The sequence below is a fragment of the Balaenoptera physalus genome (assembly GCF_965194825.1).
Source record: "Balaenoptera physalus genome assembly, chromosome: 17".
Taxonomy (NCBI): Eukaryota; Metazoa; Chordata; class Mammalia; order Artiodactyla; family Balaenopteridae; genus Balaenoptera; species Balaenoptera physalus.
Window position 1 is genome coordinate 77,183,589 of NC_138895.1, and position 23,476 is coordinate 77,207,064.

A 23,476-nucleotide genomic window follows, 5' to 3' on the forward strand; every position below is an offset into this window, starting at 1 on the left:
TTCAGTACAGTATTCAATAAATTACATGAGGGAATTCCCTGGCCGTCTAGTGGTAAGGACTTGGCACTTTCACTGCCAGGGCCCATGTTCAAATCCTGGTCGGGGAACCAAGATCCTGCAAGTGTCGTGGTGAGGCCCAAAAAAACAAATACTTAACATGAGATATTCAGCACTTTATTATAAAATGGGCTTCGTGTTAAGATGATTTTACCCAACTGTACGCTAATGTAAGTGTTCTGAGCACATTTAAGGTAGGCGAGGCTAAGCTACAATGTTGGGTATTCAATGCGTTTTCGACTTCATGATATTTTCAGCTTACGATGGGTTTATCAGGATGTCACCCCACCACCGTCGAGGAAGATCTGTAATAGGCGTTGGTGAGCTAATGAACAGTGAATCCGCGAGAAGGATAGAGAAAAAACATGTTGGAGTATGTTTGGGGTGGGGAACTCTGAAAGGCAGGGGTAGTAAGGTCTTTCATAGCAAAGCAAAGGCTTGGGGGCTTCATCCTGGAGGGTCAGAGGAACTGTTGAGGGTTTTTAAGCTGGAGAGTGCCATGTGGGGTTTGTGTATAGGGAAGACAGCCCAGGCATTTTGGAGGGCAGATTGTACAGGAGCATCAAGCTGCAGGTAGTGGGGCGTTTGAAGGTCATTGCAGTGTCCTGAAGAGAGATGAGGGGCCTATGTTACTTTCCTGGGGTGGCTCTAACAGATGACCACAAACTGAGTGGCTTAGAACAACAGAAATATATTCTTGTACAGCTCTAAAGGCTAGAAGTCTAAAATCAAGGTGTCAGCAGGGCCGTGCTCGCTCTCAAGGCTTCAGGGGAGAATCCTTCCTTGCCTCTTCCTGGCTTGTGTTAGGCGCCAGCAATCTTTGTGTTTTTAGACAGAAACGTAATTGTTTTATTTTATTTTTAAAAAATTTTTATTGGAGTATAGTTGATTTATAATGCTGTGTTAGTTTCAGGTGTACAGCAAAGTGAATCAGTTATACATATACATATATCCACTCTTTCTTAGATTCTTTTCCCATATAGGCCATTACAGACTATTGAGTAGAGTTCCCTGTGCTATACAGTAGGTCCTTATTAGTTATCTATTTTATATATAGTAGTGTGTATATGTCAATCCCAATCTCCCAATTTATCCCTCCCCACCCTTACCCCTGGTAACCATAAGTTTGTTTTCTACATCTGTGACTCTATTTCCGTTTTGTAGGTAAGTTCATTTGTACCCTTGTTTTAGATTCCACATATAAGCAATATCATATGATATTTGTCTTTCTCTGTCTGACTTACTTCAGTCAGTATGATAATCTCTAGGTCCATCCATGTTGCTGCAAATGGCATTGTTTCATTCTTCTTTATGCCAACAATCTTTGGTGTTCCTTGGCTCGTGACTGCATAACTCCACACTCTGCCTCTGTTGTCACATGGCTGTCTCCCTGTGTGTCTGCCTCTGTGTCTCGTCTCCTCTTCTTGTAACGACACTAGTTGTATAGGATTAAGAGCCCACTTAATCCTATAATTAAGAGCCCTCTAGAGTAGTAGAGCCTACTCCAGTAGGACCCCATCTTAACTCATTACATCTACAATGACCCTGTTTCGAAAGAAGATCACATCTGAGGTTCCAGGAAGGACATGAGTTCTGGGGAGACTATTCAGCCCAGGATGGGAAGCAATACTGAAGGAGAAGCAGCGGGCTGTGGAAGAGGGTGTGGACATGAGACATGTCACCAGGCATCCCAGTAAGACTCCGTTCCAGGGACTTCCCTGGCGGTCCACTGGTTAGGACTTCGCCTTCCAATGCAGGGGGTGTGGGTTCAATCCCTGGTCGGGGAGCTAAGATCCCACATGCCTCGTGGCCAAAAAACCAAAACATAAAACAGAAGCAATATTGTAACAAATTCAATAAAGACGTGAAAAAAGGTCCACATCAAAAAAAGAAAATCTTAAAAAAAAAAAGACTCTGTTCCACCTTGCAGTGAGACCCTGAAAGGTGTTAGCGGTGGAGGGGGAGGAATCCAGGAGCCCTTGCAGGCTTCCAATTTAGGTGAGCTGGATGACCTGGGCAAGATTTGGACCAGTGAAGGAGGAGTACAGTCTTTTTAGAGGTTCAAAATAGACATGTGTTAATGTTCTTTCAATACTTCCCGGTAAACCATTTGATTTCTCCAACTTAACATTTTGAGTTCTTGGCACAGTATTGGGTACCATTCTATCTGCTAAGTGTGAGGATGTAGAAAAAGGACATTCTGAAGCTCTGCCTTGAAGGTAGTTTTACAATTACACTTTGGTTCTGTTAAAACCCAGAGAATATTGTGCCCTCCAATTTCCAGGTGAAAATGAAGAACTGCGTTCTTCCAAGTTAAAACCAAAAGTACTTCCAAATGCATGGATCTTATATATTTTTTTACTTTTTCCCTCTGGTATATCAGTCCTGTTTCCATGGAAACAAATGCCACATGGAACGAATATCTGAATTTTCTTTCTTTTTTTTTTTTTTGCCTTGGTAACTCTACATAACAAATGAATGGACAGGATATGCTCTTAATTTGGAAAGAGAGTAAGCCGAGCCGTGAACTTGATTTCTTCCGTACCTTGCTGTAATATCCATTAGAGGAAGCTGCGGCCTCGTGGACGGATGTGTTGTGTGTTCAGATGTTGCCAGTCTTTCTCACTCTCTCTGACCGCAAGTTCCAGCTCTTTCTCTATTGCCTGGTTACAGAGGAAAATTGGCTGACTTCCTTTTTGGCACCCATGTGAACTGAGGGAAAAGAATTATTTGGAAAAGTTGCGGGTGGGTGGGTTGCAAAGGCCTTCTAAGGTTTACGGTTTTATGGAGAAAAATGGAGCTTTCTCCCGTCCACCTATGTGACTGAGACAATCGGAGTTTGAATTTAAAATCTTTTCTCTGAACGGGATGACAGTCAACTTAGGATATTCAGATGGGATGACAGTCAACTTAGGATATTCGGATAGAATGACCTGACTACGCATGTATTGAGTTGACTGAGTTAATACTATTTAATTAATAATTCCAAGGAAAGGTCAAGAAGCCTGGGAGAATGTGCTAAGTGTGTTTGCTGAGTGGGCATTATTGTATTATGTTATGGGAAATATCATAACTCCTAAATACTGTATCAATATGTTGAAACAGGAAAATATTTCTAATTATGGGAAATACCAATAGCACTTAAAGTATGGTTCTTATCCTCAAACAGACTGCAAACTAGTTAGCCTAGACGAAATGACCCACAAGGAGGAATTGGAAGCCACACGAAGAGCATGTAATGAAGCATTAAAGGCCATTAAGCATTCCAGTAGGAGGATACTGGAAAACAACATTTCATTAAAAACAAATAGGAATTTGTTGGTATAGTAGTTTCCTAGGGGGGCTGTAAGAAATGACCACAAACTGGGTGGCTTAAAATAACAGACATTTATTCTCTCACAGTCCTGCAGGCCAAAAGTCTGAAATCAAGGTGTCAGCAGGGCCGCGCTCCCTCGGAAGGCTCCAGAGTAGACTCCTTCCTTGCCCCTTCCTAGCTTCTGATGTTTGCTGGCAATCATTGGCATTCATTGGCTTATAGCTGCATCACTCTTGTCTCTGCATCCATCTTCATGTGTTTTTCTTCCCCGTGTATCTCCTCTGTAACATGGCATTTTTTAAGGACATCAGTCATTGGATTTAGGGCCCACCCTCATCCAGTATGACCTCATCTTAACTAATGACATCTGCAGAGATGCTCATTCCAAGTGAGACCACATTCTGAGGTTCCGGGTGGACTTGAATATTGGGCGAGGCAGGACACCTGGTGGGGAGACATCATTCATGGTGGTGAATGTGTGGTCAGGGTTCCAGAAAGTGAGCTGGTGTCTCTGAGCCCAGCCTGAGGGGGAGGTCACCCTCTAATGAAATCTAGGAGAGAAAGTCAAGTCAACTGGAGTCCTTACTCCCCAAGATGGAGGCCACTGGTTCTGCTCAGGGGGAAAGGAAAAAAATGTTAATAAAAAGATACAGAGAAGCAAGAGGTATGAATTCGGTCCTTGACTGACTTTTTTCATCTCACTACCAGAAAGATCTGAGGCCTTGTGTCAGGGTTACTGGTGATAGTAAAACCATTTCTCTGTTTGCATCTCTGTTTGCATTTCTCCTGCAGCTGAAGACCAGTCCTGTCCCTCTGAGAGGCGGCGGGCCTTTTCCAGACTCCGCTTTGGGCCCTCGGGCTACTTTAGCCGGCACGACTTGTTCTTGGCTCCCGAGGAAGGACCGGGCTCTCAGAGAGTCACCAGATTTGCCTCATCCTGCCCCTCCTCGATCAAGGAGCTCTTTGTGGATTCTGGGATTCTCCACCCAATGGTACAAGGGCATGATACACGGTTTCCTGCCCTAGAAAGTCTCCTCAAAGAAGCCATCAGAGGGATTCTTCCCTCCCGAGAGCTGGCCCGTCTCGCCCTGCAGTTCACCACCAACCCAAAGCGACTCCAGCAAAACCTCTTTGGAGGGAGATTTTTGGAGAATGTCGTCCAGTTTAACTTGTCTGGAGCCCTGGGCCCAAGAGGTACGTTTAATTTCAGCCACTTTTTCCAGCAACTTGGTCTCCCAGGCTTCCAAAATGGACGGGCACTAGCAGATCCGGCCAAGCCCTTCTCCGTGGGACTGAATTCAAATCCTGCCACGGAAGCCCCTGAAGCCTTGAAGATGGGTGTTGCTATGAATAAGCCAGTTGTGGGCAGCTTTGGCTTTGAAATCAACTTACAAGAGAATCAAAATGCCCTGAAATTCCTTTCTTCCCTCCTGGAGCTTCCAGAATTCCTTCTCTTCTTGCAGCATGCTATTTCTGTGCCAGAGGACAAAGCAAAGGATTTAGGTGACGTGATGGAAATGGTGCTTAGCTCCCAGGGCTGTGGGCGGACACCTGGCAGCCTTTTTGTCCCATCATGTACTGCAGAAGGGAGCTACAAGGAGGTCCAGTGCTTTGCTGGAGAGTGCTGGTGCGTGGATGCCCGGGGCCAAGAACTTGCTGGCTCCAGGGTCAGAGGTGGACAACCGAAGTGCCCCACAGAGTGTGAAAAGCAAAGGATGCGCATGCAAAGCCTCTTGGGTAGCCAGCCTGCAGGGTCCAGCCTGTTTGTCCCTTCTTGTACCAGTGAGGGGCACTTCCTCCCCGTCCAGTGCTTCAACTCAGAGTGTTACTGTGTGGACGCCGAGGGTCAGCCTATTCCCGGAACTCGAAGTGAACTTGGAGAACCCAAGCAATGTAAGTCTGTTGGGTATTCAATCTGCAGACTCTGATTCTCCCCTGGGGTCCTGACACAGTGCATTACAGTCGTAGCTAAAGCCCCAACTTCTGTTATGGCAAAATACGCTGGCTGATTTTTTTTTAACTTTTAATTTTATATGGGAGTATCGTTGATTAACAATGTTGTGATAGTTTCAGGTGTTCAGCAAAGTGATTCAGTTATACATATACATGTATCTATTCTTTTTCAAATTCTTTTCCCATTTAGGTTGTTACATCATATTGGGCAGAATTCCCTGTGCTATACAGTAGGTCCTTGTTGTTTATCCATTTTAAATATTATGCTGGCTGATTTAAAAATTGTCCAGAAAAGTCTTGATAGTGTTCACCATTCTAAGGAGTGAATAGGGAGATTTATTTGGCCTTAAGGAACTGCCACATACGCGTCTGCCGTGCTGACAACAGCTGGTCTCAACCGTGTTGGTTCAGTGATGGGGATGTTCTCTTTCTGGATGATATTTACAAATTTAAGGTTGATGGCGTCTCTATGGTTGTATAAGGGGTTAGTTGGAGTTTGGACAGTTAAGGTCTTCCATCTCGGTCTTCGGGGCTTATTAAGCTTCTTAGCCTGACGTACCTGTGCTTTGTTCCTCCCCAGGCCCCACACCCTGTCAGTTACAGGCTGAGCGCGCCTTCCTTGGGACGGTGCAGGCCCTGGTCTCTAATCCCAGCATGCCGCCCACCCTCTCCAGCATCTATATCCCGCAGTGCGGTGCCAGCGGGCAGTGGAGACGCGTGCAATGTGACGGGCCCCCCGAGCAGGCCTTTGAGTGGTATGAACAGTGGCGAGCTCAGAACAGTGGTGGCCAGGAGCTGACCCCTGCAGAGCTGCTAATGAAGATCAGGAGCTACAGAGAAGTGGCTTCCAGAAGCTTCCATCTCTTTATTCAAAGTCTGTATGAGGCTGGCCAACAAGACATCTTCCCAGGGCTGGCAAGATACTCTTCAGTCCAAGATGTCCCGCTGGCAGTGTTGGAAGGGAACCTGACCCAGCCCGGAGGGAACATCCTTCTGGAGCCCTACCTCTTCTGGCAGATCCTAAATGGCCAGCTCAGCCGATACCCAGGGTCCTACTCAGACTTTAGCACTCCACTGGCCCACTTCGACCTCCGGAGCTGCTGGTGTGTGGATGAGGCTGGTCAAAAGCTGGAGGGAACCCGGACCGAGCCCAGCAAGGTCCCAGCATGTGAGTTAAACCACAAAGACCTGAATTTGTGGTTTTTTAAAAAGGGTGTCTGGTGGGAGTGTATTGTCAAAGCTGGAATGGAGTTTAGAGAAGGCCAGGTACATCCCTTCAACATATGGTTGAGAAAACTGAGTGTATTGGTCAGCTCAGGAGGCTATAACAGAGTAGCAGACTGAGGGGCTTAACCAACAGACATTTGTTTCTCTCCATTTTGGAGGGTGGAAGGTCAAGGTGCCGGCAGACTCGGTTCCTGGTGAGAGCCGTCTCCCTGGCTTGCAGAAGGCCACCTTCTTGCTGTGTATTCACATGGCAGAGAGAGAGAAAGCTTTGGTCTCTTCATTTTTTAAGACACTAATCCCATCATGAGGGCCCCACCCTCACGACCTCACCTAAAACTAATCACCTCCCAGAGGTCCCACCTCCGAACACCATCCCACTGGGGATTAGGGCTTTAGCACATCCCTTTGGGGAGGACCCGAACATTCAGTCCATAACACCGAGACTCATAGAAGGGAAGTGATTTCCCTACATCTACACAGTCAGGCATCGGCAAAGTTAATGTAATTCATTTTTAAATTTTCATATAATCGATTATTTAAATCAATGCCTCAAATTTTAACTGGATGTCTTCTATGTGCAAAGCATTATCTTAGCCCAATGAAGGCTGTAAAGTGAATATGACCTGGCTGTTGCTCTGTATGGCGAATGCTTTAGTAATCTGTCATAAGTTAGGTGCATCGTTTGGTTAACCAGCACATATTATGATGGTTTTGTTACTTATAAGGACACTGCTAGGTGCTCTGGACCTCAGGAAGAGCTTCTGTCTTCAAAGTGCCTTTATTTATCAATACTTGAGGGGGGTTAATTCAAGGACTAATTGAAGAGCTGCTGAAGGAGGTCTGTGAGTTCAGCTTTGTGGCAGAAGACTTATAACAAAGCTATGGTGTATGACATAAACAGAAGGAAGCTGACTTTGTGTCTTAAACTAAAATGCTTACCACCAAATAGCCATGCCATCAGTTTGAAAGAGCAACCAGACAGATTCAACACTGGTATTACCAAAGCAGAATCTCACTAACCAGCAGTTGCTAATTTTACAGGTAATATTATAGCTGTTTAAGACCAATAAACTCTCTCAATTCATCCTTTGCAATGTTCAACATTGTCCAGACCTTTCTGGCTATTCTTAAAATTAATCAGACTATTTTTTTAATTTTAATTTTTTTATTTAAAAATTTTAAAGAATTTATACAGTTTTTAAAGGTTATGGTCCATTTACAGTTACTACAGAATATTGGCTATATTCCGCATGTTGTACAATTCATCCTTGAGCCTATCTTATACTCAGTAGTTTGCAGCTCCCACTCTCCCATCCCTATATTGCCCCTCCACTCTCACTGGTAACCACTAGTTTGTTCTCTGTATCTGTGAGTCTGCTTCTTTTTTTGTTATATTCACTAGCTTGTTGTATTTTTTAGATTCTACATATAAGTGATATCATACAGTATTTGTCTTTCTCAGTCTGACTTATTTCAGTTAGCATAATGCCCTCCAAATCCCTCCATGTTGCTGCAAATGGCAAAACTTTATTCTTTTTTTATGGCTGAGTAGTATTCCATTGTGTGTGTGTGTGTGTGTGTGTGTGTGTGTGTGTGTGTGTGTGTTTGTATGTGTGTGTGTGTGTGTGTATATATACACCACATCTTCTTTATCCATTCATCTGTTTATGGACACTTAGGTGTCTTCTTTATCCATTCATCTGTTTATGGACACTTAGGTGGCTTCCATATCTTGGCAATTGTAAATAATGCTGCTATGAATACTGGAGTGCATGTATCTTTTTGAATTAGTGTCACTATTTTGACATTAGCCAAAGTTTAGGCTTTAGCAGAAGTGGGTTTTGGGTGATAGGAATATGTGATGAGAACGGTAATGCCCTGGGCATCTTGAACAGCCTGGAGACCCACTACTAGGATTCTCCTTTAACCTGTCAAGTCCTAGCAATGGGCTGACCTTCAAAGTCAACACACAGATGTCAGCATGACTGTTATATAAGAAGTCTCATTTATTTTTTGAGATTCTATGGACCAATGGTCAGGTCTCCTACATGGGGACATTCCTATAATTTTAGATGATTTAAGACTGAATTTGGTCCTCTTTGGATCTAATTTTTGGGGCCTGAGTTGCTGATACCAAAAGCACCTAGTAAATTCAGTAGCTAGTCTTATTCACTTTGAGACCTTATTCACCAAAACGTTGGAGCTGGCCTCAGAATATACCATCTCTTTCATTGAGTAACGAGAGGTTGTGTAGAGTAGACCACCCGGGTGTATAGAATAATCCACTGGGAAGAAAGTATTAGAACTTCCATTTATATTTAGTATTTTATCTCTTCCTTTTAAATTTCTGTTTTTGTTTTTGCCATTAATTGTTGACAGCTGAAACAGCTGAGAAAACTGTACCCAGCACATTATTATACTGGTACATACATATGCTTTATAAATAAAGAAATGCACATGTTTTGGGGGTGCATGTTCAAACTCTTTCGTTGATGGGGGCGTATTATCAGAAGGGCTTGGTGGCCATTGGTTCAGAGCCCTGATGCTCAAAGTGGAGTCGAGCAGCACCAGCACCACTTTGGGAACTTGTTGGAAATTCAGAATCTCGGACCCCACCTGCTTAATCAAAATCTGCATTTCTGCAAGATCCCCAGGTGGATCTAATGCTCTCTAAAGTTTGAGAAGGATGGACCTAGAAGACAGAGCTCTAGGCATCTTGAATCCGGGTTCTGTTACCTTCTACTCTGTGAGCTAGAGGAAGGTCGTTCCTCTTAGTCTTAGTTTCATCTGTAAAATCTGGGTTATGACAGATAACTACTTCAAAAGTGTTGGTGTGAGAATTATAACAGATAATAGATGGAAAGTGCTAGGTCCAGTACATAGAAAGTCCTCAACTAACTGGATTAATACAACTGACAGTAAGTAAGGAGGTGACCAGTAACTTACTACACACATGCGGGGATGATGGCTCCTGCCTCTAGGGGTATGATGTCAGGTCCTGTCCATATTGCCATCTCTGGCCTGTTTGCAATTTGCTTTCTTCACTTCATGTGCATTTATGGACCACCTACTGTGTGCACTGTGCCGTGTGATGAGGAAACAATCATGAGAAAGTTATGGTGTCTGTCCTCCAGGGGCTCAGAGACTAGTGTGGGAAACTGACTTGTCATCGGGTAATAAACTGAAATGATAGAACAGAAGTGTGAACACAGAAGACACGATGGAGGATGCCCAGAGAATGGGGCTACTCACCGAATGGGGAGTTGGGGGAAGTTTGCATGGCATCAGCTTCTGGATCGTGAGGGATGTTTGCCCAGCCCTTCCTGACAGAGGAAATAGATGTGCCGAGTCAGGGAGACTGTGAAAGGGTCTGCTTTGTTGGGGATGGGTGGAGAAAGGTGGTAGGAAGGGGGGCAGGCTACTTAGGAGGGAATGATAGAAGGAGAGACTAAGGGTAAATTGGGGCCAGATTTTCAAAGGTCTTAAGTGTCCAGTTATGGAATCTTCATTCTATTCTGAAAGACGTGAGCAGTAAGCATAGACTTTTGAATGTGAACTTTTGCTTCAGGGATTCCAAATCCGTGGGATTGAGAGAATAAATTTTTTGATCAAGAACATCCACAGAAATCAATGTCTTCAAATCCCAGATGTCAAGAGTTTCTGGTAATCCTGTGCTCTCAAAAGAATCTACGGAACACATTCACTGTTGAATTCAGTGTGATTGATTGAAATAAATATGGCTGGGTGGCTTTTTATAGTAGTCACAATTTCAAGGACAACATGTACCAGACATGTGCCAACCACTTCAGCTGCCACACTCATAGAATAATTACAAAAACCCTATGGGGTAGATTCCCTGATTATCCCCATTTCACAGATCACAAGACTGAAGCTCAGAAAAGTTAAGCACATTATTACACAGCTGATAAGTGATCATGCTGACATTTGAACCCAGAGGTCTCTGAGAGTCCTGCTCTTTCCTTTTCACAAGAATAACCCTCTACTAAATTACAATGCCTCCTTTCAACTTTTGATATCCATCCATCCATCCACTCATCCATCCACCCATCCATCCACTCATCCATCCATCCATCCATTCCCCCATTTATCCATCTATTATCCATCAATCCATCCATCTGTCCATCCTTCCATTTGAGGCAGCTGGTGAACATCACTGGTTCTAGAGTCATACTGACTAGATTGGAATTCTGAAGCAACTATTTGCCAGCTTGGAGCTTGTTTAAAGTTATATGACTTCTCCATGACTCAGTTTGTCATCTGTAACACACAGAAAATAATAACATCATATTGGGCTGTTTAATAAAGTAAATTGTTTGTGTAAATGTTCATAGTACAATGCCTGGCATGAAATAAACATTAACTACTACTAATCTTCTTACAAAATAGATACTCCATAAATGTTGAGTGAATGCAATTGTGGAGACAAAACAGAAAGAACATTTCAGGTTGTGGAAAGAGCTGAGGTGAAGGAAACAGCTGAGGCAGAAACATGTGTTTGAGTGTGTGTGTGTGTGTGTGTGTGTGTGTCTACATGCTCACATACTTCAAAGGGGTCAAAGGGAGCAACACGAGGTGGATGAATCCACCTGTGATGTCTTTACTCCCCTAGGTCCTGGCTCTTGTGAGGAAGTGAAGCTTCGTGTCCTGCAGTTCATTAAGGAAGCAGAAGAGATCGTCATGGCTTCCAACAGTTCTCGGTTCCCTCTGGGAGAGAGTTTCCTAGCGGCCAAAGGAATCCGGCTGACAGATGAGGAGCTGGCCCTTCCTCGCCTCTCCCCGCCCCGGGAGAATTTCTTGGAGAAGTTTCTGAGCGGGAGTGATTATGCCATTCGATTGGCAGCTCTGTCCAGTGAGTGCCCTGTGCTTCTGGTTTCTTGTTCCTTCTTTGGGGGAAGCAAGAGCTTGAATTAGTTCCTCTTCAGTCATCTTCAGGACTGTGGTTTCCCTGGGCCCATGGGTTCCGGAAAAGACAAAGGCTTTTTGTGATCCCAGCCAAAGCTGGAAGTTTGCCCACCTCTCCAAGATGTCCCCCAATCCTCCAGCAGAGCCCCTTGGGGGCAGGGCTTCACATTTTGTATTGCAGGTGGTGCCTGCCACCCACCTGGAAGCCAAGCATTCTGGTTAAAAGGTTCAAATGTGTGAGCCCCAAATGCTCCTACTCCCCTCATGGCCTGTTCTGAGGCTTCCCTCCATTTCCAGGGATTCAGGAACACCCCTCCAAGGGGGAAAGGAGAGGAACCCTCCTAACTGAGGAACTTCTGGGGTGAGGCACCTTCCTCATGTGAGCGAATCTAATGCAGGTAGTAATTCCAAAAGGCACAACTTAGTACCTGCATATAACAGAAATATGCTCAGAGGACCGACACTGCTCTGGCCTAATAACAACTCAACATTAGTTGACATGTACCTCTGGCCAGACACTTCCTGTGCTAAGCAGGTTACCAGATCTTTGCATTTGATCCTCCAACAGCTCCATGAGAATGATGCTATAGTCACCATCTTTGATTCTTTTCAAATGTGGAAACAGAGGTTAGGTCACATGCCCAAGTTCACCCAGTTAATAACTAGCAGAGCCTGGATGCGATGCTGGTGGTTTGGCCCCCGGGCCTCTGTCCCATGCCCCTGCTCCCTGGTATGGCCAGGCTCGGAGCCTAGATTGGTCTCATCCCAGGGCCCCATCTCGTCCTCCAGCACCTGCAGCCTGCTCTGGCAGCAGGGTCCCATGTCCCTGCAGTCCTCTCGCTGACCCCGCACCAACTTGGCAGGGAGAACCGATTCGTCTATCTCCCAGCATACCCGAGTTCCCAGCCCCTTGTCAACTTAGCCGATTCCCTGTCAGGGGTTCTCTGGGCTTGGGTCACAAAACAGCAAAGCAGTGCTCCCCTCACAACATCTGTACTGAGATGAAGAGCGCCCACGCCCGCAGGCTGGAGCCTCCCTGCTTTCACGTTCCTGGCATGTCTGCTGCCACCTTGACATTGGGTTTCGCATGTCTTTATTTCCCTAACCACATGTGAGAGTCTCCCAAGAGCCATCTTTGTTTCCTGCTTCTCTCCCTCACCAGCCATCTCTTCTGGAGGACAAGGCACCCGTCTTATTCTTTATATCCTGGGGCCTGGCAGAGCACTCAACAGATAGTGGGAACCTGGAAAATGTTGCTTAACCATCCTTGATTCTTTCCTCCTCCTTTTTTCTCTTCTCCTTCCTTCCCTCCCCTCATGCCCAGGTACTTTCTTTCTCTGTTCCTTAGAGACTTGGAGATTCTGCTTTTGGCAGGAAACCAGTTTTTTAAAATTTTGTGCATGGGCAGGGTATGATGTAATCAAAGAGAGGGGGAGGGACTGATGCCCCTTGAGTTGTGACCACATTGGTTAGGGGGGGAAATTTAGAGGAAGGGAAGAGGACGGTTGGCACCATAGGGATTTATTCGCTGAATGGTATGATGGCATGTTCCTCAGGAGTCAGGCTAAGGAAGTTCCCCTCCACCAAGCCACTGGCTCTGATTTTGCATGTCTGGCATCACTGGGAAAAAAGGAGGTGTCTGTAGAGAAGGACCAGGGTTGGTCACTTTCCTTGGCATCCCTCCAGATGAGAAGAGGCACATCTACTGTTGCAGAGGAGAGGAAGCTCTTGGTGCGCAGACCTCCACGTCCTGGAGAGTATGGGGGTCGAAGGCCCAGCACAGAAAGAGATTGAGGGCCACAAAGTGTCTTTGACCATCAGAACCTGGTAGCAGTGTCCCAGGGCCTCGTGAAGGGGAGGGGTGGGCGCAGGAGGAAAGATAGCTGCTACGCAGCTGTGCCTGGCACATAGTCAACGTGTGATAAATGTCATCAGTGATCACTGCTGTCTCATGTGCCTGAAGACACTGTGTTGACCTCATCAGCTCTGAATGAGAATTCCTGAAGAAGGAGGAACAGTGATTCCATTCCTTCAAACTTCAGCCGGCACTTTTCTTTTCTTTTTTTTTTTTTGGCCATGCCTTGCGGCTTGCGGGATCTTAGTTCCCCCACCAGAGATCAAATCCGTGCGCCCTGCAGTGGAAGTACAGAGTCCTAACCACTGGACCACCAGGGAATTCCCATCAGCTGACATTTTAGTTTTATTTTTTTTTACATTTTTAGTTTTAATGGGCAATCTGCTGAGTGCTCAGTGAGCCTATTTTGGGTGGAAGTGTTTGTCACATGAATAAAAAGGCTGCCTATGTTGAAACAGGGTCTGTGTGGCTGTTCTCAGGATGGAGCCCACGCGGCCCGGGCTTTGCCAGTCAGGCACTCACATCTCTGCTCCTCTCTCCTGACTCCAGCCTTTGACTTCTACCAGAGACTCCATGTCCACCTGGGCAAATCCCCACGGGCATCCACCCCTCTGCGGTCCAGCCCCTACGTGCCCCAGTGTGACGCATTCGGAAGTTGGGAGCCCGTGCAGTGCCACGCCGCGACTGGTGAGGGGGGTGGGCGCCCTGGGGAGGCCAAGTGACACCACTTAGAGGAAAGAGCCCGGCCCTGGGGGGCAAGTGAGCTGGACTCTAGGCCCCTGTTTGGCGGCTGGGGGCAAGTCCTTTAGTTTCTCTGGCCTCTGGTTGTCCCATCTGTACAATGGGAGCAGTGGCCTTCTACCAGCCCAAAGGTCACGTGGGTGCTTGCTGAGGTTTCTGGGTGTTGAGGCCTGTGATTGTGGACAGTGTTGGGGAGGGCAGACAGACGGGAGGATGGGTGAGGGACCTTATTGGCACTGCTATGCATGCAAAGAAGGAAAGTTTTAAAAATTTTTTAAAAATTTTTATTGGAGTACAGCTGATTTACAATGTTATGTTAGTTTCAGGTATACAGCAAAGTGAATCAGTTATACATATACATATCTCCACTCTTGTTTAGATTCTTTTCCCCTATAGGCCATTACAGAGTATTGAGTAGAGTTCCCTGTGCTGTACAATAGGTCCTTATCAGTCATCTGTTTTATATATAGTAGCGTGTATTGCGGGACACTCGGGGCAGGTCCCTCAGGGCGCTTCCTGAACTCTGGCTGTGGCTCTTTTCCAGGGCACTGCTGGTGTGTGGACGAGAAGGGAGAGTACGTCCCTACCTCGCTGGCTGCCCGCTCCGCTCAGATCCCGCAGTGTAAGAGGAGCCCCTCCGACCCGGGCGGTGGGCGCTCTAGTGGGGGGTGCCCGCTCCCAGCCTGGGGAGGCTCCGTGGGCCAGCCCTTCAGACGAACCCCTGAGGGCAGCCGGACCACACCTCCCCCAGTCCCCAGGCCTGGAAGACTCTCCCTGGGCTTGGCCCTTCCTAATCGGTGCTCCTCGTTTCCCAGGTGGAGAGAGGCAGCTGCGGGGAGAGAGGGGGCCCCAGGTCTCCCGCTGCATCTGCTCCCTGCACAGTTTCTGCCACTTCTGTAGTTTCAGCGGCCACCTCACGTCTGGTCTATAGTCCAGCCTCTCTCCTGAGTTCGGACCCGTGCAATCAAGCGCTCACATTACAGCTCAGAGATGATACGTCCCATGTGGCTCTTGGTCCCTGAATCTCAGCCTGCTTCTTCTCTGAGGTTCCAGCTCTGTGTATAAGGCACCTGCATCCACCCAGATGCACGGCTCTGACACTCGGGCCAGCCTGGGCTCCCCACCCTTCCTTGGCGCCCATGGCCAGTCTGTTAAGAGCTCCCCTCTCTCCCCGCCAGGCCCCACCAGCTGTGAGAAGTCTCGAGCCAGGGCGCTGCTTTCCAGTTGGAAACAGGCTGGTTCCCAAGGAAAACCATCTCCAAAAGACCTGTTCATCCCAACCTGCTTAGAGGTAAGCCTCTGAAGGCCCAGGAAGGTTTGAGAGGGAAGCTAGAACTTCCTGGATGGTGATTTTTCTAGTTTTCAATAAATTTGTTTTAGTTGAAAACTCACAGGAGTTCTAGACCTGGGTTTTTGTCCCAGCCCTGGCCGACCCTAGCTGTGTGAACTTGGGTAATTTACTTACCTTCTCTGTGCTTCCCTGTACTTTGTTTTATCCTAAGATCAGGCCACATTTTAATCTTTCCTAGCGCTAGGATTGTTTTGAGGCCCTAAGGAAATATCTTTAATGAAAACACTTTGAAAAATAATCTACATATACAGTTTCTGAGGCCATTTGCCACGTCACCATGCTCATCACATTTCAGCTTCTCAACATAAATGGGGGACATAATATATTTCCCTCCGCAGCTCCCTGGATGGTTGTCATGATTTAGTGCAGTGACTGATGTGAAAGCTCTTAGAGAAAGGCTTCTTGCTGGAATCAACCACTTAGGTGCCAAATGATGGAAATCTCTGTGCCTCAGGCCCCTTTCCCTGAAGTAGGGGTGATAGGAACACCGCCACCCACTCTGCTAGGCTCCAAGGGGCTCCAAGAAAATCAGATGAAATCAGCAGTGTAGAGGTTAATGAAACTGCAAATTACTGAGAAAAAATTTCCTTATTATTGTTCCTCATTATTATTATTGTTTGGTGCTGTAAACATGGACCCCAATTATGATGGAGTTTTGTAGAGAAATTTAATCTTTTATTTTGGCTGACAGCCCCCTACCGCTGGAATGAGAGTCTGCTCCATCATCCGGGGTGGCGAGTTCACCCATGGAGAAGGAGAGGCAGAAACCACAGCTCTGACGGAGGGAAAAGGGGTTCAGAGCAGGTCCCAGAGAACCTCTGATCATGTGGTTTCCCAGCCTGTCTCCTGGAGGACCCAGGTGCCAGGAAACAGGACCCAAGACGTCCACTGCCCAAACTGGATGGCTATGCCTTGGACCCAACTCCCGAAGAAAAGTCATGTTAATGGCTAAAGTGTTCTCAATTTTAAGTCTTTGTCCCATATTTTCTCAAACCTTTGCTTGGCTTTGACTCTTACCTGTGTAGCTAAAAAGCCGTGCGCCCAGGGGTGCATCACCTGATTTCTCTGGGCCTCTCTGAGTAGAATGAGGACAGTGGGCTCCCTACCTCCCAGGGACTGAATGACACCCCTGGGGAGGGGGGGCCTCCTGGTTATGTTCTCTGTAAATGTCGGGTGTTGTTATGATGGTCGTTTCTTGTCTGTGAATATGGCACAGCAGAGTATAAAACGAACAAGTGCCCAAGGAAAGCTCAAGGAAGCCTCCAGTGACGGCCAGGAGGCCTGGAGGAGCTGCCCTCTCCCCGACACCTGCTGTTACACACACTCAGGAGAGATGGTGTTTTCTTCCATCAAGGGTTCTGAGAAGGAACACGCTCAAGGGTCCATCTAGTCCCACCTCCTTCTGTTTTAGATGAGGAAACTCTCCCCAGTGAAGCGAAGGAGCTTTCCCAGCATCCCCCAGCTGGCCCTGGGACAGGCCGAGGAGACAGGGGCCCCGGTCAGGGTTTGGGTGGCTGCCTTTTACCTTTTCTTTATTCCCTGTTACAGGTGTTACAGACTCCCTTTCTCCGAGGGATGCTTGTTGAAGATCATTTCTGGAATGGGGGGCATTATTTCAAGAGAGTGGCTGGGCTTTGGGGCTGGACGGGTTTAGGCCCAGCCCGGGTCTGCCATTCCCCAACCTATGGGATGTTGTTCTGTCACTTTCCCTCTCTGAGTGAGCCTCAGTTTCCCCCGCCCTAAAATGGGTTAACTGTGGTTCTTGTCTCATGGGGTTGTTATAATCACCAACTCAAATAACGTATGTAAAGGGTCTGGAAGAGGACAGCACCTCCCCTGCTCCCCCTCCACTTGGAGAAGCCATCCCCAGTAGTTCTGAAGGAACATTCTTGACATCTGGCTACCGACCTATCAGCTACAAAATCACCTTCCCTTGGTGACACGACCTCGGCTTTGTCTCAGACAGGAGAGTTTGCCAGGCTGCAGGTGTCAGAGGCCAGCACCTGGTGTGTGGACCCGGCCTCAGGAGAGGGCACACCGCCTGGCACAAATGGCAGTGCCCAGTGTGAGTATGGCTCCTCGCCCATTACCCCCTGCCCCACCCATGAGCACCGGGTGTGGAGCCCCAGGAGCTGGGGCTCCACGTCCCAGCTCGGCCACTTGCAGCGCTGCGCAAGCCTCTAACCTCACTGTGCCTCAGTTTTCTCACCTATGAAATAGGGGCGATATTCCTCCACTTCAGTGGGTTCTTGGGAGAAATACACACAGCAGGGATTGGGGCTGCGCTTCGTAACTAGAGGCGCAAACCAGCGCTGGTCCCTATTAAAGTGGGCACTGGTGTTTTCGTGGGGGACCAGCTGTGCAGCACCGATGCTACCACAGGCTGCAGCCTGGCTCCGCCATCTGGTTTCCACGGTGAGGTCAAGACGATGTGCCTAAAGTGCAGATGTGTTTATGTCCCTCCTCTGCCTGGAACCCATCGACACTCCCCATGGTCCTTAGGGCCAGGCTCTTTGCTGTGGCTCATGGGCCCCTGTGTGTCTGGCTCCTGTATCTTCTTTTGCTTCCCTTGTTTCTCCATCTCAGCATCAAGATCCAGGTATAATAAACTGTAGTCAGACTTTTCAAGCAGGCAGGCACTCCCTTCCCCCGGGGCCTTCACGTGTTCTGGTTCAGCCTCTGCAAACCTCCCACCCCTCCCCAACCAGCTGGCTAAGTCTTACTCAGCCCACCCATAGGTCCCTCCAGGAAGCCTTTGCAGGCCTCTCCCTTCCACAGCTGAGTTCACTACCTTCCTATGGACTCCTAAACTGCCCTGCACATCTCCTGTTGTCGCCCTTATCATCTGAACTGTGGTTGCTCACTTACTTGTTAGATATCCTTTAAGACTCTAAGCTCCTTGAGGACAGGCAGTGTGTGTGTGTGTGTGTGTGTGTGTGTGTGTGTGTGTGTGTGTGTGTGTATGGAGCAGATAGGGGAGTACAGACCTGAGCGAGGCCCAGGCTTTGCCCTTTCCTAGTTCAACACCCCAGTGGGGAGGCAGCCCCAGACCCTGGGGCCCTGCAGGCAGGTGGCAGTCGGTGGTGGGTGGTGACAAGGGCTATGGCAGCTTCACGGGCAAAGATCCCATGTGGCTTGTCTTTGCATCAAGGCCCGAGCCTCTGTGAAGTGCTCCAGAGTGGAGTTCCCTCCAGGAGAGCCAGCCCTGGCTATGCCCCAGCCTGCACGGCAGAGGATGGAGGCTTCTCCCCAGTGCAATGCGACCCGGCCCAGGGCAGCTGCTGGTGTGTCCTGGGCAGTGGAGAGGAGGTGCCTGGGACCCGCGTGGCTGGGAGCCAGCCGGCCTGTGAGAGTAAGTGGTGATGCCGCAAAGGGGCTCCCTGGGCTGGTGGGGTCCTGCTCATCTCTCCCTTTGTCCCAGCTGGGGTTGGGGGGACTCCAAAGGTGCCAGGACAGTGGGGGCAGGAAGGGAGACAAGGGAACCGCAAGAGGGATGTGGTCGCAGTTGATTCCCGTGATGCTGAAACTGCGTCTACTTCCTACCAATGCCCAGCCCTGGGGCTCAAACCAAGGAGAGCCCGTGCGGGGATCTCCTGAGCTGGCACCTCACAAAGCTCAGGCGCTGGCCTGCTGAGGGGTGCCGGGTCTTGGTCTCCCCATCCTCGAGTGGGGAGGAGGGTACAGACAGCAGGATCTCAGTGTGGGTGGGTCCATCCCAGCCAGGGAGCTTTAGGAATCCGTGGAGGTGTTGATCTGTTTATTTTTATTTCTAGTTTAAAAATCATTTAGATATCAGATATTGAAACATATCTCTTATGAATATATATTATGCTATTGAAATACATTATTACTTATTAAAATATATTATTTAATTATCAATTACTTACCTTTCATTCCTCCTATATACTCAAGTCACAGGACATTGCAGTCATGCTAAAATTTATGGGCACAGGTAGGTTACATTATCTGTGACTTCCGTTTCAGAACAGTAAATGAAGACATTGCAAAATATTTATTACAAATTGGGATGTTGGGTCTGGCAGGGTTGAGGAATATTGCACTAAATACTAGTTTTATTGCAATTGCCTTTCTTTTGCTGTCCTTACTGTTTCATTGCCTTATTTTTAACTTTTGCAGTCTATAAGCAACATTTTGGAACTGCGGACATATTTAATTAGGTCTAGTGATTTCTATGCGTAAAGAGAATTTTTATATTTGTAAATTTATATTTATATTGTAAAGAGACAGGGGGTCTCTTCAAAGGAAGGGTGGGAAGGAAGAGTCACCTGCTCTCTTTGTGGGGCTCTGTCCCCTTCTGTCCATTTCCTCACCTGCCCCTAACCTGTGGCGTGTGCCCACGGCTCTCACCACACGCCTTTTCTCCCAAGCCCCCAACTCCCCCTCTCGGTATGGGGCCTGCTTCAAGGGCCTCAGCAGCTTCCATCACGCAGGGAACATGGTAGGTGCTCGATGGGTATTTATGAGTAGCGCTCCTGCCAGATGCTGCCGAGAGAAGTGACGTGGCAGCCTTAGGGTCGGGCGCCATGCACATTGAACCTGCAGGGCGTCTAAGAGTGGTCTGCACTGTCCGGGACCCAGGAAACAGCCTGATGTGTCTCCTGCAGGAACAGGTCCGGAAGCACAGCTCTTCCGGGGTCTGGGAAGACTGCATGTGGCTTGGCCTTGCAGGATTCCACGATAATAACTCACCTGTGCAGAGATTTACCTGTTAAAATGTGCTTTTCACGTTACTTATCCCATTTTTGCCTCCCAGCGATGCAGGTAAATAGAACAGTCCTACTCCCCATTATACAGATGGCAAAACTGGGACTCACAGAAGCTCGTTAATATGTTGAAAGCCACACAGCTGGCAAATGGAACAGCCAGCACTAACGAAGCCCCTTCCTGCTGACCTCCTGCAGAGCAAGGTGGAGAAAGCTCAGATGTAGGGGCCAGACAGACAGACCTGAGTGTCAGCTCTGCCACCTCCCTTGCTGGGTGACCTTGGGCTAGTCCCTTAACCTCTCTGGACCACAGGTTCCCAATCTGTGAAATGGGCATGGGGAATCGTAGCTATTTCTTAGAGTCATCGTTAAGATTAATTCAAATAGTCTCTGTAAACAGCTCCGCCTGGTGGCTCAGAGGGCAGCCTCCAGGGCCAGGCCTGGCTCCCCACTTGCTGCTATAGGACTTAGGGCAGAAATTTAAGGTCCCGCTGCTTCGGGGTCCTCACCTGTGGGATGAGGGTGACAACAGTCTTGCCTCACAGAGATGCTGTGAAGATGAAATCAGTTCTCGGGAGACGCTTGGGCGGCCCTGGCACGCAGTAAACGCGCCGTATGCACGAGCTCCTGTACGAGGGGCTGGAAGCAGGATCTGGTCTCTAGTCCAATCACCAGCACGTGCCCCAGGCAAGCCACTCAGCTCCTTTGAGCCTTCGTTCTCCTCGCCTCTAAAATGGCAATGACGCAGTTATCCTTTGGAAGGACTGCATGAGATTACGGAGGTAGAGTGCCCTCTCCATGCTGGCCTGCTGTGGGTGTTCAGTTCACTTCAGTTTCCATACTTCTTCCTTTTTCCCTCCTCCCCGACCACGGAGGCTGCATGAGTCAAACCATAGCCAGGGAGTCTGCATTTCAGTGAAACTGGGGAAGAAGGCCGTGGGAAAGCAGGTCAGCTGGGCAGGGTGAGACACTGGCGAGAGGAACGTCTGTGTCTCAGATGACGCGGAGGCCCCAGGAGGAGATGCCTTCCCAGCCAAGTAAAAGCACTCACTGGCCCACTCCCAAAATAGACCGTGGAGGGGAAGCAGAAGAGCCACAGGGTACAGAGCCATCCTGGGGGCCTGGAGGGGAACTGCATTTATTGAGGGTTACTCTGTGCACCAGCGGCTCACATGTGCACATTCCCTCACTGACACCTCGCTTTTCACACACATATGCACATACGCCTGGCACACTCATGGAGAACATAAGTTCTGGGGTCCGGTTTGGCCGTGTCCCAGCTCTCGGATCACAGGCAAGACATTTACCCTCAGTGTGCCTCAGTGTTGGCATCTGGGAAATGGGGATAACGGGACCTACCCCACAGCTTTGTGGGGAGAATTGAAGGAGTTGACATTGGTGATGCCCTTAACAGTATCCCTGGCACATACCAAGGGCCACACAGTGGTTTTTAAATAGAGCTGTGGTATTGGAGGCTCAGATGGTGAGGGGTTTTCCTGGGGTCCCGTGGGAAGGATGAGAGTCAGTTCTGGGCCCACATATGGGTCCAGCTGGGGATCCTGCGTGAGTTCTGAGAGGGGCCTGGCCGAGTAGTTGCAGGAAGCCTCGGAGGACAGAGGAAAGAGCGTGGGCTGGAGATGCGGAGGCCTGCAGGTTGCAGTTCCGCTCTGCCTGGCGTGAGGAGGAGCTTGGCCTCGTCAGCCTCAGTGGCCTTGGCTGCAAATGGGGGCCTGGCTGCTGGTGTGGGAAGCCCCTTGCAGGTCCTCGGCCCCTGGCCCGGGCGCCCTCCCACGTGAGAGCTCACAACTCAGCGGTGCTCTGGCTTTCCAGGTGCCCAAAACCTTCCCCCCTGTACTTGTCCCATCTTGGTGGTCGGAAGTGCCAGGGACCTTTATCGCCATCCTAGAGGTCGGACACGGAGGCTCAGAGACGTACAGGGCTGTGCACAATCACGCGCTCAGCAGGGAGGGGTGGAGTCCTCCCCCAGCCAGGCAAGCCCGCTGTCTAAGCCAGAAATAGGGCCGGGGCCTGGGAGACGTCCATGAGCCATTATAACACTGAGCGCTGAGGGCTCTGGAAAGGGTATGCTGGAGCTGGGGAGCCCAGGGAACAGCACGCTCCCATCCCTGTGCAGCACCAGACTAAAGGGCCTTTCCCTGCTGGGGTCGTGCTTCGATTCAAAGAACCTGCACTCAAGCCCTGGCTCTGTCCCTCCAAATCCTCAAACCTCAGTTTCGTCATCTGTAAAAGGGGGATGATAAAACCGGGGATACCTGCTTCATAGGGTTATTTTGAGTGAGGTCCAATTAAGTATTGATCACGACAGAGTTAAACAACCTCTAAAATTCGTGGTAAATATCAGCTATTATTTCTCTCAGAAGTTTACCCTCGTGGTGCATCAAATGCTATTTCATTGTTCTGAGAGGGTGAATTCACATCCTATAATTTCCAATCAGGCAATAATGTATTACGCTTGTTGTTATTGTTAATAATAATAATAATAATAATAACTAACATTAACGACCATTTATTAGCTGCCAGTAACTCCTCTGAGCTCTTTACATGCCTTAATTCATTTTGATTCACACCATCCCTAGGTGGTAGGCACTAATGCTATCCTCACCATTTGATGGGCGAGGAAACTGAGTCACAGAGACAGTAATTAACTTGCTCTAGGGGGCTCAACTAGTAAATGATTGAGCCAGGATTCAAAGCTTGCAGGCTGGTCCCACAGCCCACAGGCTGACTCTTCCCATCCCCAGCGTACACATGGTACTTGGTAAGAGCCAACTCAATAAGCCCTCAAATTACAGTGCAAAATTTTGGCCAGAGGCCATCACCTTTATTAGGTAGAAGACCCAGGCTGCCCCCTGGGGATCAAAATGGGTCATCCTCCGTCTCTGAGGCCCCCAAGTACTCCTGAGTCACATGCGGGTGGCAGATTTTAAAGCCAGACATACGCAGGCAGCAAGGCTATGCTTCAGAGTCAGATGATTAACTAATCTCTAGCCAGGTGTGAAATTGTCTATGGAGTGTGTCTGTCCTTTAATTTACTTAGTTACCCACTTATTTAACACATACTCATGGAGCTTGTGTTCTGGGTCAGCACTGTGCCATGGCCTGGGTGAACAGAGGAAAGGGGTCCTCTTTCCTCTCGGAGCTCAATCCAGTGGGGAGACCAGAATGCAGATAGAGTCTTGAATAATTGATAACACGGCGGGGGGGTGGTCTACTCCAAGTGGCCTGAGAGCTTAGAGAAAGGAGGCCTGAGTCGGCCTGGGAGAACCATGGAAGGGGTTAGACAGTTTGAGGGGTTGAGCTGATAACTG

The 23,476-nt window shown here is 48.4% G+C and overlaps 1 protein-coding gene across 1 annotated transcript in view; it reads left to right on the forward strand.

The window, feature by feature from the left end:
* The window catches only part of TG (thyroglobulin), a 244,557-nt gene that overhangs the window by 12,365 nt on the left and 208,716 nt on the right, over positions 1-23,476 (forward strand). Inside the window, exons 9-16 of the mRNA XM_082433766.1 lie at positions 4,166-5,266; positions 5,907-6,494; positions 11,184-11,423; positions 13,881-14,018; positions 14,617-14,694; positions 15,251-15,363; positions 17,386-17,488; positions 18,575-18,775. Of these exons, the coding sequence (XP_082289892.1) occupies positions 4,166-5,266; positions 5,907-6,494; positions 11,184-11,423; positions 13,881-14,018; positions 14,617-14,694; positions 15,251-15,363; positions 17,386-17,488; positions 18,575-18,775 (2,562 nt within the window). The remainder of the gene's footprint in view (positions 1-4,165; positions 5,267-5,906; positions 6,495-11,183; positions 11,424-13,880; positions 14,019-14,616; positions 14,695-15,250; positions 15,364-17,385; positions 17,489-18,574; positions 18,776-23,476) is intronic.